At 46.6% G+C, this 14166-nt stretch overlaps 1 protein-coding gene and 1 long non-coding RNA gene across 4 annotated transcripts in view; one reads left to right on the forward strand and one right to left on the reverse strand.

The window, feature by feature from the left end:
- The window catches only part of LOC115085597, a 34317-nt gene extending 21298 nt beyond the window's left edge, over positions 1-13019 (forward strand). The window contains exon 3 of the long non-coding RNA XR_003854902.1: positions 12894-13019. This is a non-coding gene — a long non-coding RNA (uncharacterized LOC115085597). The remainder of the gene's footprint in view (positions 1-12893) is intronic.
- The window catches only part of ANKRD46 (ankyrin repeat domain 46), a 72825-nt gene that overhangs the window by 13620 nt on the left and 45039 nt on the right, over positions 1-14166 (reverse strand). For all 3 annotated transcript variants that reach the window (XM_029591813.1, XM_029591812.1, XM_029591814.1), the window contains exons 3-4: positions 12939-13272; positions 10626-10784 (exon numbers count right to left, since the gene is read on the reverse strand). In XM_029591813.1, the coding sequence (XP_029447673.1) occupies positions 10626-10784; positions 12939-13249 (470 nt within the window). In that variant the 5' untranslated portion in view covers positions 13250-13272. The remainder of the gene's footprint in view (positions 1-10625; positions 10785-12938; positions 13273-14166) is intronic.

Below are 14166 nucleotides of genomic sequence, written 5' to 3' on the forward strand. Positions count from 1 at the left end.
CTTAAAATAATTGCCTAATACTAACAGCAGTGAAAATAAAGTGTGTATGAAAAAATAATTTCAGCAGTTATATTCTAAACTGCTTTCTACATGCAAGTGAAATTAATAAAGAGCAAACATGTGTTAAAAAGAAATGAAGGGATGATCATATTGCCATAAAAGCATTTTCACAGCAAGAATTAAAGTTACATAAGACAGACCTTCACCAAAACAAAATAGAAAGGCCATAAAGTATAAATAGTAATGTGCCAACAAAAATTGAACTGGAAACCACAAACCACACTGTATAAAGCAGTGAAACAATGGAAAACCAGAAACATGATTCCTCACAAAATATCAAGAAATAAAATACATCATTCATAATATTAAAATCATACTAATATAAAGAATAAATGTCAAAACAGCCAAACATCCAATAATTTAAAAATTCACATAAATTTGTTCTAATATTTCCCAAACATTAATATTTCAAAACAGCAGACACATGAAATAGTACTGAGAAATTACTATTTACCTAATAATTTCCTTTTCCTTAAGGTAGATAGATGGATTCAGGACCAGTGGCTTATGCACCTCTACCAGCAGATGGAGATGGAGCAAACTGACGACACAGTATATATAGTTGGCAGTGACATCTGCCTGCCTGTGGACAGACTAGCAAAAAACTTGATTAAAAAACAATCATTTCTGTCCTCAACCAACAAGAAACACTGAACTCGGGCAAGAATGTATGCATACTAATCTAGGGACTGGATGAACACTTACTAGTAATCCCCTGGAACACAAGACGACCATCACACAATCATTCAGCAGCCAAGGGCGAGAAGCTGAATCTATCTATCCACCTTAAGGAAAAGGAAATTATCAGGTAAGTAGCAACTTCTCATTTCCTAGCATGTGGATAGATGGATTCAGGACCACTGGGGATGTACCCAAGCTACTCCCTAATAGGGAGGGAGGCTGCCCACAGTCCAGTCAAACACTGCACGTGCAAAATCTGCATCCTCCCAGGCCTGCACATCCAGAAGATAATACCTGGAAAAGGTAAGAAGGACCACGTCGCAGCTCAGCAAAAATCATCAGGAGACAACAATCTAACCTCTGCCCATGACACTGCCTGAGCCCTAGTGGAATGAGCCCTAACCTGAGTAGGCAAAAGCTTTTCAGCATCCACATACCTGGCCGCGACCACTTCCTTAATCCAGCGAGCTACTGTAGCTCGCAAAGCTGGTTCGCCCTGTTTTCCTTCAACATGAAGGACACACAGACGATAATCTTTCGGGAAGGGTTTAGAAACCTCCAGATACCTCATAACATGTCTCTTGATATCCAAAGGATGAAACAGGTAATATTCTTCCGCATCACTTTCCTTATGCAAGGACGGCAAGGAAATGGATTGATTCAAGTGAAAATCCGAGACCACTTTAGGCAAGAATGAAGGAAAAGTATGCAGCTACATCACTCCTGGAGTCAGCTGAAGGAATGGCTCTGGGTAAGACAAGGCCTGCAGCTCGGAAATTCGATGTGCAGAATATAATCGCCACCAGAAACAGTTTTCAAGGTCAATAACCGCAAGGAAAGGCTGCATAGTGGTCGAAATGTAGGGCCTGCCAAGAAATCCAACACCAGATTAAGACTGCACAAAGGAACCGGTAACCGCAAGGGAGGACGAAGATGTTTCCCTCCCCTCAAGAAACGGGCCACATCAGGATGAGACTACAAGGATTAACTATTCATCTGGCCCCTGAAACATACCTTCATGGAATTAAGGGCTAACCCTTTATTTAACCCATCCTGCAAAAATTCCAAAATGAGCGGGATCTTAACTGAATGAGGATGAACACCTTGATCCTCACACCAAGCCTCAAACAATCGCCAAATCCGGACATAGGCTAAGGAAGTGGAGAACTTTTGAGCTCATAGCAAGGTGGCAATTAGTGCAGAAGGATATAAATACCTATTCTAAGCATTAAAGAGCTTGCAAAACAGTCATAACCTTCTACAGTGGAGAAATTACTTACCTGATAATTTCGTTTTCCTTAGTGTAGACAGATGGACTCAGGACCAGTTGGTATAGTGTACTCCTGCTAGCAGTTGGAGATGGATCAGATTTCAATCTGACGTCAGCCCCTAGTGTATATACCTCTGCAGGAAGTGCAGCTCTTCAGTATTCTCCTCAAAAAGCATTGTGGATATATGTGTGACTGACTAATTTGATTAACTTGAACTGGTTGATTGACTATAGCTGGAGACCGCCAGTGTGCTCAATCGGAAAGCATCGACACCCGGTAGGGTGGGTGCCCTAGGTAAGTGAAAACATGGCTTACCCTTGAATCATTTGAAAGACCTTGCATAACGGCAGCTGTGGGTGGGATGCTGAGTCCATCTGTCTACACTAAGGAAAACGAAATTATCAGGTAAGTAATTTCTCCATTTCCTAGCATGTAGCAGATGGACTCAGGACCAATGGGATGTATAAAAGCTACTCCCAACCCGGGCGGGAGGCTGCCCGTGACCCACTTAGTACTGCCCTTGCAAATGCCGTGTCCTCCCGAGCCTGAACATCCAGACGGTAGAATCTGGAGAAGGTATGGATGGAGGACCATGTAACGCCCTGCAGATCTCGGCGGGTGACAGCATTCTAGTTTCTGCCCAGGATACTGCCTGGGCTCTGGTAGAGTGGGCCTTGACTTGTAGAGGTGGTGGCTTGCCTGCTTCTACGTAGGCCGCCTTGATAACTTCCTTGATCCAGCGGGCTATGGTTGCCCGCGAGGCCGCTTCCCCTGGTCTCTTTCCACTGTGAAGGATGAAAAGGTGGTCTGTTTTTCATTCGGGTTCCGACATTTCCAGGTATCTGGATAAGAGTCTGCCGATGTTGAGGTGGCGTAGACAACGGGCTTCTTCCGAATTCTTCAAGTCATCTGCTGATGGTAGCGAGATGGTCTGGTTAAGATGGAAGTGTGAGACCACTTTGGGGAGAAACGAGGGAACCGTGCGTAAGTGGATGGATCTCGGGGTGAGCCTGAGGAACGGCTCACGGCAGGACAGTGCTTGTAGCTCCAAGATGTGGCGAGCTGAACAAACTGCCAGCAAAAACACCGTCTTTAAGGTTAACAGGCGGAGGGACAGGCCTCGGAGGGGTCTGAAGGCGGTTCCCGCTAGGAAATCCAAAACGAGATTGAGATTCCACAGAGGTACTGGCCACTTTAGTGGTGGGTGAAGGTGTTTGACTCCTTTCAGGAAGCGTGACACGTCCGGGTGAGAAGCTATGCTCTCGCCCTCGCTCTTGGAGCCGTAGCATGACAATGCAGCCACCTGTACCTTGATGGAGTTGAGAGACAGTCCCTTCTGTAGTCCGTTCTGTAAGAATTCCAGGATTACGGGAACTTTAGATGCGCGTGGTTTCACGTCATGATCTTCGCACCAGGCTTCAAATACTCTCCAAATCCTTATGTACGTTAACGATGTGGAGAACGTGCGTGCTCGGAGGAGGATGTAGATTACAGCCTCTGAGTATACACTCTCTCTCAGGTGGGCCCTCTCAATGGCCAGACCGTAAAAGAGAATTGAACTGAGCCTCGTGGAGGATCGGACCTTGTTGTAGCAAGTCCCTGTGTGGAGGCAGTGGCAGGGGGTTCCCTGCCAGCAGTCTTCTCATGTCTGCGTACCACGGTCTTCTTGGCCAATCCAGAGCCACCAGAAGAACTAGTCCCCTGTGTAGCTGTATCTTGTGAATGATTGCGCCCAATAAGGGCCACGGCGGGAAGGCATATAGCAGGGTCCCCGGTGGCCAGGTCTGTACCAGGGCATAGATTCCTTGGGCCTGCGGTTCCCACCTACGACTGAAGTATCTGGGTACTTGTGCGTTGGATCTGTTTGCCAGAAGGTCCATGTCCGGTGTCCCCCATCGTTTCACTACATTTGGAAGGCTGCGGGCGACGGCCTCCATTCTCCTGGGTCTAGACTTTCCCTGCTGAGGTAGTCCACCGCGATGCTGTCTTTCCCGGCGATGTGGACGGCGGAGATCTCCTGGAAATTTGCTTCGCCCGTGCCATCAGGGGGTCTATTTCTAGGGACACCTGCTGGCTTCTGGTTCCCACCCCCTGTCGGTTGATGTAGGCCACTGTTGTGGCGTTGTCCGACATTACTCTGACCGCTTTGTCCCGAAGTCTGTGAGCGAACTGCAGACAGGCTAGTCTGATTTTCGCGCTTCATCCCGCCTCTTCTGCGTTCCACTGCCCTTGGGCGGTTAACTCCTCGCAGTGTGCTCCCCATCCCCGTAGACTGGCATCTGTGGTGAGTAGGGGGTCCAGGTTCGGGAGGATAGTCTTGATCCCTGACTCAGGTGGCTGGCCTGCAGCCACCACCGTAGCTGGGACCGGACACTGCCCAGGAGTGATAGACGTACGGTGTAGTTCTGGGACCGTGGGTTCCATCGTGATAGAAGGGAGCACTGTAGGGGCCTCATGTGGGCTTGCACCCATGGCACAACTTCCAGTGTGGATGCCATCAGCCCGAGGACTTGCAGGTAATCCCATGCTGTGGGACAAGGATCGTTCAGCAAGGTTTGCAACCGGTTCCACAGTTTTGATCTCCTTGTGGGGGTCAGGCTGACGTTGTCTTCCTTGGTGTTGAATTGGACTCCTAGGTATTCCAACGACTGTGAGGGCTGTAGGGAACTTTTGTCTATGTTGACCACCCATCCTAGGCTCTCCAGTAGAGCTATGACTCTGCTGGTTGCTTGGTGGCTTTCCTCTGGTGATTTTGCCCTGATCAGCCAATCGTCTAAGTAAGGATCTACGAGGATTCCTTCCTTCCTCAGTGTTGCCTCCATCACCACGATTACCTTGGTGAACGTCCGGGGTGCTCTGGCTAACCCGAAGGGTAGTGCCCGAAACTGGTAGTGGCGGTCCAGGACTTTGAAGCGTAGATAGCGCTGGTGTTCCTGATGAATTGGGATGTGTAGGTAGGCCTCTGAAAGATCCAGGGATGTGAGGAACTCTCCTGGTTGTATCGCCCTTATTCAGATCGTAAGGTTTCCATGCGGAAGTGGGGAATCCTCAGGTGGCGGTTGACCAACTTGAGGTCCAGGATGGGTCTGAATGTTCCCTCTTTCTTGGGGACGATAAAATAAATGGAATAATGACCAGTATTTATTTCCTGTGGAGGCACTGGGGTTATGGCCTCGAGGGCCAGTAGTCTGGACAGTCTAACTTCCACTGCCGCCCTCTTGAAGAGGTCGTGGCAGGGAGACTCCACGAACTTGCCCGGAGGGGTTCGTAGAAAATCCAGGTAGTACCCCTCCCGAATGATAGCTAGGACTCACTTGTCCGAAGTTATCTTGACCCATCTGCGGTAGAATAGGGTTAGTCTGCCCCTATGGCTTCTTCCCTTCGACAGGTCGGCTGAATCTCATTGTGGGGTGCGGCTGGGGCCTGTACCCGAGCTGGTTCCCCTCTTGTTCCGAAAGGACTGGTTCCTGCCCGTAGGGCGGGGCGCTTGGTAGTTGCTTCTGTAAGGATTGAAGCGCTGTGAACTTCTGCCCCTGGAGGACCTGAGGAAGGGTCGCTGATTTCTCTTAGTCTTATCCGCCGGCAGGTGCAGCAATGGGGACTCACCCCATTTGTCGGCCAGTTTCTCCAGTTCACTGCTGAACAGGAGGGATCCTTTGAAGGGCATCCTTGTGAGGCATGTTTTGGAAGATGCGTCGGCCGACCAGCTTCGGAGCCAGAGTTGCCTCCTGGCCGCCACTGCAGATGACACACCTCTGGTCGCTGTGTGCCAGAAGGTCCATGTCCGGGACCTTCTGGCTGTGTGCCAGAAGGTCCATGTCCATGGACCTTCTGGCAAACAGATCCAACGCACAAGTACCCAGATACTTCAGTCGTAGGTGGGAACCGCAGGTCGGAAGCAGCATCCGCAAGGAATGATACTGCTGGTTCCATGACTTTTCCCGGGGTGTTGTTCCTGGTCTGGGATAAGCAGGCACGAGGCACCACGGTACAGCAGGTCGCAATTTGTAGAGACATAGCGGCTACGTCAAATGACTGTTTAAGGATGGACTCCAGATGCCGGTCATGTGAACATAAGAAAATGCCATACTGTGTCAGACCAAGGGTCCATCAAGCCCAGCATCCTGTTTCCAACAGTGGCCAATCCAGACCATAAGAACCTGGCAAGTACCCAAAAACTAAGTCTATTCCATGTTACCATTGCTAATGGCAGTGGCTGTTCTCTAAGTGAACTTAATAGCAGGTAATGGACTTCTCCTCCAAGAACTTATCCAATCCTTTTTTAAACACCGCTATACTAACTGCACTAACCACATCCTCTGGCAACAAATTCCAGAGTTTAATTGTGCGTTGAGTAAAAAAGAACTTTCTCCGATTAGTTTTAAATGTGCCCCATGCTAACTTCATGGAGTGCCCCTAGTCTTTCTACTATCCGAAAGAGTAAATAACCGATTCACATCTACCTGTTCTAGACCTCTCATGATTTTAAACATCTCTATCATATCCCCCCTCAGCCGTCTCTTCTCCAAGCTGAAAAGTCCTAACCTCTTTAGTCTTTCCTCATAGGGGAGCTGTTCCATTCCCCTTATTTTGGTAGACCTTCTCTGTACCTTCTCCATCGCAATTATATCTTTTTTGAGATGCGACAACCAGAATTGTACACAGTATTCAAGGTGCGGTCTCACCATGGAGCGATACAGAGGCATTATGACATTTTCCGTTTTATTCACCATTCCCTTTCTAATAATTCCCAACATTCTGTTTGCTTTTTTGACTGCCGCAGCACACTGAACCGATTTCAATGTGTTATCCACTATGACGCCTAGATCTCTTTCTTGGGTTGTAGCACCTAATATGGAACCCAACATTGTGTAATTATAGCATGGGTTATTTTTCCCTATATACATCACCTTTCACTTATCCACATTAAATTTCATCTGCCATTTGGATGCCCAGTTTTCCAGTCTCACAAGGTCTTCCTGCAATTTATCACAATCTGCTTGTGATTTAACTACTCTGAACAATTTTGTCTCATCTGCAAATTTGATTATCTCACTCGTCGTATTTTTTTCCAGATCATTTATAAATATATTGAAAAGTAAGGGTCCCAATACAGATCCCTGAGGCACTCCACTGTCCACTCCCTTCCACTGAGAAAATTGTCCATTTAATCCTACTCTCTGTTTCCTGTCTTTTAGCCAGTTTGCAATCCACGAAAGGACATCGCCACCTATCCCATGACTTTTTACTTTTCCTAGAAGCCTCTCATGAGGAACTTTGTCAAACGCCTTCTGAAAATCCAAGTATACTACATCTACCGGTTCACCTTTATCCACATGTTTATTAACTCCTTCAAAAAAGTGAAGAGATTTATGAGGCAAGACTTGCCTTGGGTAAAGCCATGCTGACTTTGTTCCATTAAACCATGTCTTTCTATATGTTCTGTGATTTTGATGTTTAGAACACTTTCCACTATTTTTCCTGGCACTGAAGTCAGGCTAACCGGTCTGTAGTTTCCCGGATCGCCCCTGGAGCCCTTTTTAAATATTGGGGTTACATTTGCTATCCTCCAGTCTTCAGGTACAATGGATCATTTTAATGATAGGTTACAAATTTTTACTAATAGGTCTGAAATTTCATTTTTTAGTTCCTTCAGAACTCTGGGGTGTATACCATCCGGTCCAGGTGATTTACTACTCTTCAGTTTGTCAATCAGGCCTACCACATCTTCTAGGTTCACTGTGATTTGATTCAGTCCATCTGACTCATTACCCATGAAAACCTTCTCCATTACGGGTACCTCCCCAACATCCTCTTCAGTAAACACCGAAGCAAAGAAATCATTTAATCTTTCTGCGATAGCCTTAACTTCTCTAAGTGCACCTTTAACCCCTCGATCATCTAAAGGTCCAACTGACTCCCTCACAGTTTTTACTGTGAGTTTTTGCCTCTACAGCCTACTTCTTTTCAAATTCTCTCTTAGCCTGTCTTATCAATGTCTTACATTTAACTTGCCAACGTTTATGCTTTATCCTATTTTCTTCTGTTGGATCCTTCTTCCAATTTTTGAATGAAGATTTTTTGGCTAAAATAGCTTCTTTCACCTCCCCTTTTAACCATGCCGGTAATTGTTTTGTCTTCTTTCCACCTTTCTTAATGTGTGGAATACATCTAGACTGTGCTTCTAGAATGGTTTTTGTTTTTTGTTTTTTTTAACAATGACCACGCCTCTTGGACATTTTTTTACTTTTGTAGCTGCTCCTTTCAGTTTTTTTCTAACAATTTTTCTCATTTTATCAAAGTTTCCCTTTTGAAAGTTTAGCACGAGAGCCTTGGATTTGCACACTGTTCCTCTTCCAGTCATTAAATCAAATTTGATCATATTATGATCACTATTGCCAAGCGGCCCCACCACCATTACCTCTCTCACCATTACCTCTCTTCACCATGTGCATCCTTGAGTGCTGCCCCTCCCTTCACTGGGATGGTGGTGCGCTTAGAGACCGCACAGACCATGGCATCAACTCTTGGGCATGCAAGAAGATCTTTGGCTGTCTGGTCCTGGGGATACATGGCTGCCAAAGCTCGTCCCCCTTTGAACGTGGATTCCAGAGCATTCCTTTCCAGGTCAATTAGCTGTTGTGCCGCTTGTAACAGAGGGAAATGGCGGGAAGTCTGATGTAGGCCCTCCAGCAGAGGGTTCGGTTTAGGTTCCCCCGAAGTACCTGGGCCCAGGATGGCGAGCTCAGTCAGGCATTCGGTGACCAGGTCCGGGAGCTCGTTCCTTGTGAAGAAGCGTCTCATGGTTCGGTGAGGCTCTGTCCCCGGGGGGAGCTCCCCCTCTTCTAGGGGCTTGGCTTCCTCTTCAGAGATGTCCAAGTCCCCATAGGTGGGGCTTCTGGGTAGTGGAAGTCTGTGCCTAGGTCTTGAGGGGCTAGGGCATAAGGGTCCTCCAGTGGAGCATGTGGCTGCTCAGTCAGAGGTTCAGATTGCATTTGAACAAAGGCGTGAACCCCTTTGAAGAACTCCACCCGTGAGATAAACGCTGGATCCAAGCTACGGGGCGCTGGTTCCCTGTGGGTCCCCGTCTGTGGGAAGGTCCCACTGGGATTTGCTAGGTCCGGGGTACCCCCTGAGGAGCTAGTACTCGGCCCTGGGTGGGACTGGCCCTGAACTGGATCTCCCAGGGCCTCCTCACACTGGGTGCACAGGGCGTCGGCCTCCTCTCTTTGTGCGGCTCTGATGTGGCATGCTGGGCAGAGGCCCTGAGCCTTTATCCCTGTTTCTGGTGGTGCCATGGCTGTTGGCGCATAAAATCTTATGTGCTCCGGTGCGCCTAAGATGTGCATGTGAGTTGTGCACGCGGCTATGCGTCCAGGCCGTAGATATGCGCACAGCTCCGTAAGCGTGCAGGGCACGTGTATTCTTGTGCGCCCGGCCCTTGTGCGTGTAACTTCTGCTCACAAGGATTATGTGCGTGTAAGTCTATGCGCACATGTGCTTTGTGCGCCTAGCTCGGTTTTGTGCGCTCGGGCTGAACGGAGCAGCGAGTAGGGCCAAGATCGTGGCGGCGAGCACGTGGGCAATATGGCGACCCCTTCGGAGGGTCTCCATGTGGGTAGACCCTTGGAAATAGCCGGGGCCTGGCCCTGCTAAGGCGGATCAACCCAGTGGCACTGGTCCCGGCCGGTGACCTGTGCTCCTCCTCGATGCTCAGTGACTGGATTCGAGCAGAAGATTTCTACCTTACCTTGTCTTCGGCGCTTCCCGGTTTCGTCCCGGGCGGTCTCCGGATGCAGGGGGGAGAGGGCAAATACCTTCACCGCCGCGCTCGAGGGTGCACCCGTTGCCTCTCAGCCGCGCCCGAGGTTCGGGGGCTAGGTCCTCGCCACGATTCGGCCGCCGGACCAAGGCTCACCTCCAAGGGACCACGGAAATCACCTCGGGAATCTCAACTGGGGGAGGCACCCGAGGGTATCACCGCAGGAGAGCGGGGCTCGTCTTCAGGTAGGTTTCTCCTTTAAATTTTGGTTTTCTTCTTTGAATTTGGTTCTAACACTGTGAAAGCGTGCAGATAGTCCCTAACTGCTATGGAGATGGAAAATACTGAAGAGCTGCACTTCCTGCAGGGGTATATGTACTAGGGGCTGATGTCAGATTGAAATCTGATCCGTCTCCAACTGCTAACAGGAGTATACTATACCCATCGGTCCTGAGTCCATCTGCTACACGCTAGGAAATGTACCATTGCCCCCTGATGGTACCTTACAAATAAATGAATCCTAAATATTTGCCAGAACAGGCTTACCATCGTCTGTCCCCCACCACCCTCCACTTGCTGTGGACTGACACAGCTAGCATTCAGGAAGTAATAATGAGAAGGCTAAGCTTGATGAATGTCTTACATTTGCATTTGAGAAGACTTATTATGAATGCTGTTAGATTTAGCACTGAAAAATGTCAATTCAGACAGGAGAGCGTGCACTGCCAAGAAGGGAAGTTACAGTATATGTCTTCAAAAGGAGGCCAGACGTTTCTGTGAATACTTCAATCGGCACCACTAAGCCTATCAGGAAGATCAATTTCCGTTTTTATTTTTAGGCAGTGGCTCACCTCTCACTTTCAGCAGTTTGCATGGTCTCCAGCTTGGAGTGAGCTCCTCTATTAAATCCTTTCATCTCTTGTTCCTCCAAAGACTCTAGTAACCGGATCACTTCTTTATTTACTCCTCGACGTTTTGCCAGGACAAGAGGTGTTGCACCTTGGTGATTGCTAAGTTTAAAATTGAAAAATAGAGAAAAAGTTACAAGTAAAACCTAATCCCAAACCAGAACAAGGTACAAAAAAAAAAAAAAGAAATGAACATAACGGTTACAGCATTTTAGCTCTATGCTGGAATAAGAGACCTTGTTACAAAGTGTAAAATACTGAAACCAGAATAATTATGTAAGGCAGGAATGATACTTATTTAATCCTCTGCATCTGACTCTCTCTCCATCTCAATTAATGGTAAGTTTCTTTTCATCTATATATTTAAGAAATACACCGCAAGCTGTTTGAGATTGACTCTTAAATTAGAGTTCAAAAATGCAAAACAGCTGGAAAGCTATGACCACAAATGCTCATAGTTTGGGTAATGCTCATAGTTTGGGTAAATTAGAACCCAATAGCAAACAGGCATCATAAGAGCAGGGTGATGGACAAAATGATTTACAAAATTGGTCATCAGCTGAAGGAATCTACCATTCACTCTAACTTGTAGACTTTTTTTTTTTTGTGCTATCTAGTTATTAAACATGGCGATAACAGGAGCCAGCCAGGATCCCATAGGAGAGAGGCACTGAACAGCTACGTATGAGAGAGATATGGGAATGAAAGAGCAGCCACCTGTTGGGGGAGGACTAGTGGTTTAGGAAGTGAGGCTGTGGAGAAGCAGACATATAGCCCATAAAAGGCTGCCAATGGCTTTATCTACAGAACATTAAAAAAGGTGGCATTGCCTAATTAAAAGTTACAATTAAGAGTTGCTCAGGCTTGATTCTATAGGAAATGTATGAGAGGGGAAACTTTGGATTTCCTACATCTCAGACTAAGACAAGATGCATCAACAGAACCGCTCAGCTTCCAGAAGAAGGGAGCAAACAGAACAATCTAAAAAATGTCCCCTGGTGGTCTAGTAAGAGAGCCTTGAATATGACTGCCAGACCATCTGACCACTAGAAATCATACTCTGTGGAAAAAGAAGACCTGAGAAATACTGAAGTTGCAAACACCCTTGAGCCAGACACCTTTAAATCTGGGTCTCCATGTACATACTTCCTCCCCCCCAAGTCTTTCAGATGAACTTTTATAGCAACAGGGTCAGATGTCAGTAAGTAGAGGCAGGGTAGGAGGAGGATATAAAAATGAAGAATGGAGAAGTCTCCCCCCAAAAAAAAAAAAAGAAGAAGGGTTAGCTTGATGGCAGAGCAGCATAAGTAACATGATGAAGATATGGGTTTGAATACCGAATCTGGCTTCTGCTCTTTGGGCTGGCCAGGAATGTACTCAGGAGGAGGAAGTGCCAGCCACTACAGAGTGGTGACATGCACAAGCCTGACTTAGGGGGCATAATTTCCAGAGGAAGTTGTGGTCTGTGGTACTTGGCCAAGGAATGTCACAAGATTTTGAAATCGTCCCAAAATCTTGTCTGGCTTGGCTGACCTAGATAGGAAGGAAGAAGGATTAAAGAATGGGGGAGGCGGGGGGGGGGGGGGGGGGGGAGGAAAACCTGATTAGTTGTCAAAGGCTCACTGCAATTACAGTAGCAATCCTCAAGAATAAGAGAAATACCCATGCTCTCTCTCACCCCCACCCGTTTAGATGTTGAAAAGGAAGCCTAAGGGAATGGGGGACAGGGCTGCTATTACTGCATGGACATGTATTCACAGTCCTGAGCTCAGTTCAACTTGTTGCCATTTCTACTCTGTACAGCAGCAACCCTCACACTTCTGCAAGATGCGAGGCACATGATGGAACTGTGATCACAATTCAAAAATACCATTGCATTTTGTGAATAGCATTCTAGAACAGCTTCTCTCAATCTTGTCCTGGAAGAATACCCAACCAGTCTGATTTCCAGGATATCCACAATTAACATGCATGAAATATATTTGCACACAATGGAGGCAGTGCCTACAAATGCATTGCATTGCTTAGTTCTGGTGGTCATCAGGGTGCAGGAAATAGCCAGACGAGATTTTGGGAAGATTTCAAAATCTTGTCTGGCAGCCCCAAAAACACTTATGTTGTATTAATCGTTTGACCTATTATTGTTCCCCTTGTCTACTAGAATTATATTTATCCTGTAACTGAGGGTTTTTTGTTTTGTTTTTTTTACAGTGAAATTGTTAATGATCTAAATTCCAAAAACAGGGAGCAACTTACCAAATGTCAATTTTAAGCCCATTAGAAACCAGGAACTGGATGGTGTCCACGTGCCCACACAGATGAAGAGCAGTGTTACCCTGGTAATCTGTGGCAAGCAGATCACCACCAAATTTGTGCAACAGCTGACAGATATCTACATTTCCTCTAGCTGCTGCAAGGTGAAGGCCGGTCCGACCACGGTTATCACGAATGTTTGGGTCAAAGCCACTCTCGAGTAATCGCTTGGAGTAATTAAAATCCCCATCAATGCATGCTTGCAGCAGTGGAACATTTGTCTGAGAAGAATCATTTACAAAAACATAGGACATGGCGGTGTCTGTATTCAATCCACCTGCAAACAAACATTTGAAGGATGAATACTGAATAGTGCTTTAGCCTATTATGTTTCATAGACATACAATATACATAACTAGGAGAAGCAGAAAATATGTCCAAGGTCTATTTATTAGGCTCTGTTAAGTTAATTTCTTTTCTTTGGAGGAGTGGCCTAGTGGTTAGACAAAAGTCAGGCAGAATGGAAGAGCGTGCATATAATCTCTTCTCTTGGCCCTGCCTGGGTCTTGGCCTTTTGGCTGGGAGAAAGTGACTCATCCAGGCTGGGTAACAGTGGGCTATGACCCAGAGAAACCAGGGTTCAAATCCCACTGTTGCTCCATGTGACGTTAGGCAAGTCACTTTACCCTCTGTTGCCTCGGATACATAGGGGAATACCTATAGTGCCTGAATGTAATCTGCTTTGACGTACACTTTGAAGTGCCGGAAAGCGGAATATAAAAATCTAAATAAATAAATCAATCTCTGACGGAGTGGAATTTGTTAAGAGGGGCATGTCAAACAATAGTCTGCCTTTTACAGAACTACTTGCTTTGCTAGGCCAGCACAACAAGGGGAAATGGCAGCCCTTATGTATGAAAGCTGTGGATCCATACCTTGTTTTGTCTCTCTGGTTGTCTGACCACAGGGTGTATATATATATGTATGTGTACTTACATCCTTGTGATTCATTTCCACAAGAGAGGCCCTTTTTGATATGTGGATCTACTGTGGTCAGACAGCCATAGAGCCAAAGAGACAAAACAAGATATGTGCATATACATAATATATACAGCGGGTACTGGGTGAGAGCGCACCAAGAACCAGCAACATAAAAAAACAACAAAAAAAACAAAAAAGAGAGAGTAGTTTATTCATTTCTGGTTGCTCTGTAAACTATACCACTTTTATA

The sequence above is a fragment of the Rhinatrema bivittatum genome, chromosome 2 (genome assembly GCF_901001135.1).
Source record: "Rhinatrema bivittatum chromosome 2, aRhiBiv1.1, whole genome shotgun sequence".
Classification (NCBI taxonomy): domain Eukaryota; kingdom Metazoa; phylum Chordata; class Amphibia; order Gymnophiona; family Rhinatrematidae; genus Rhinatrema; species Rhinatrema bivittatum.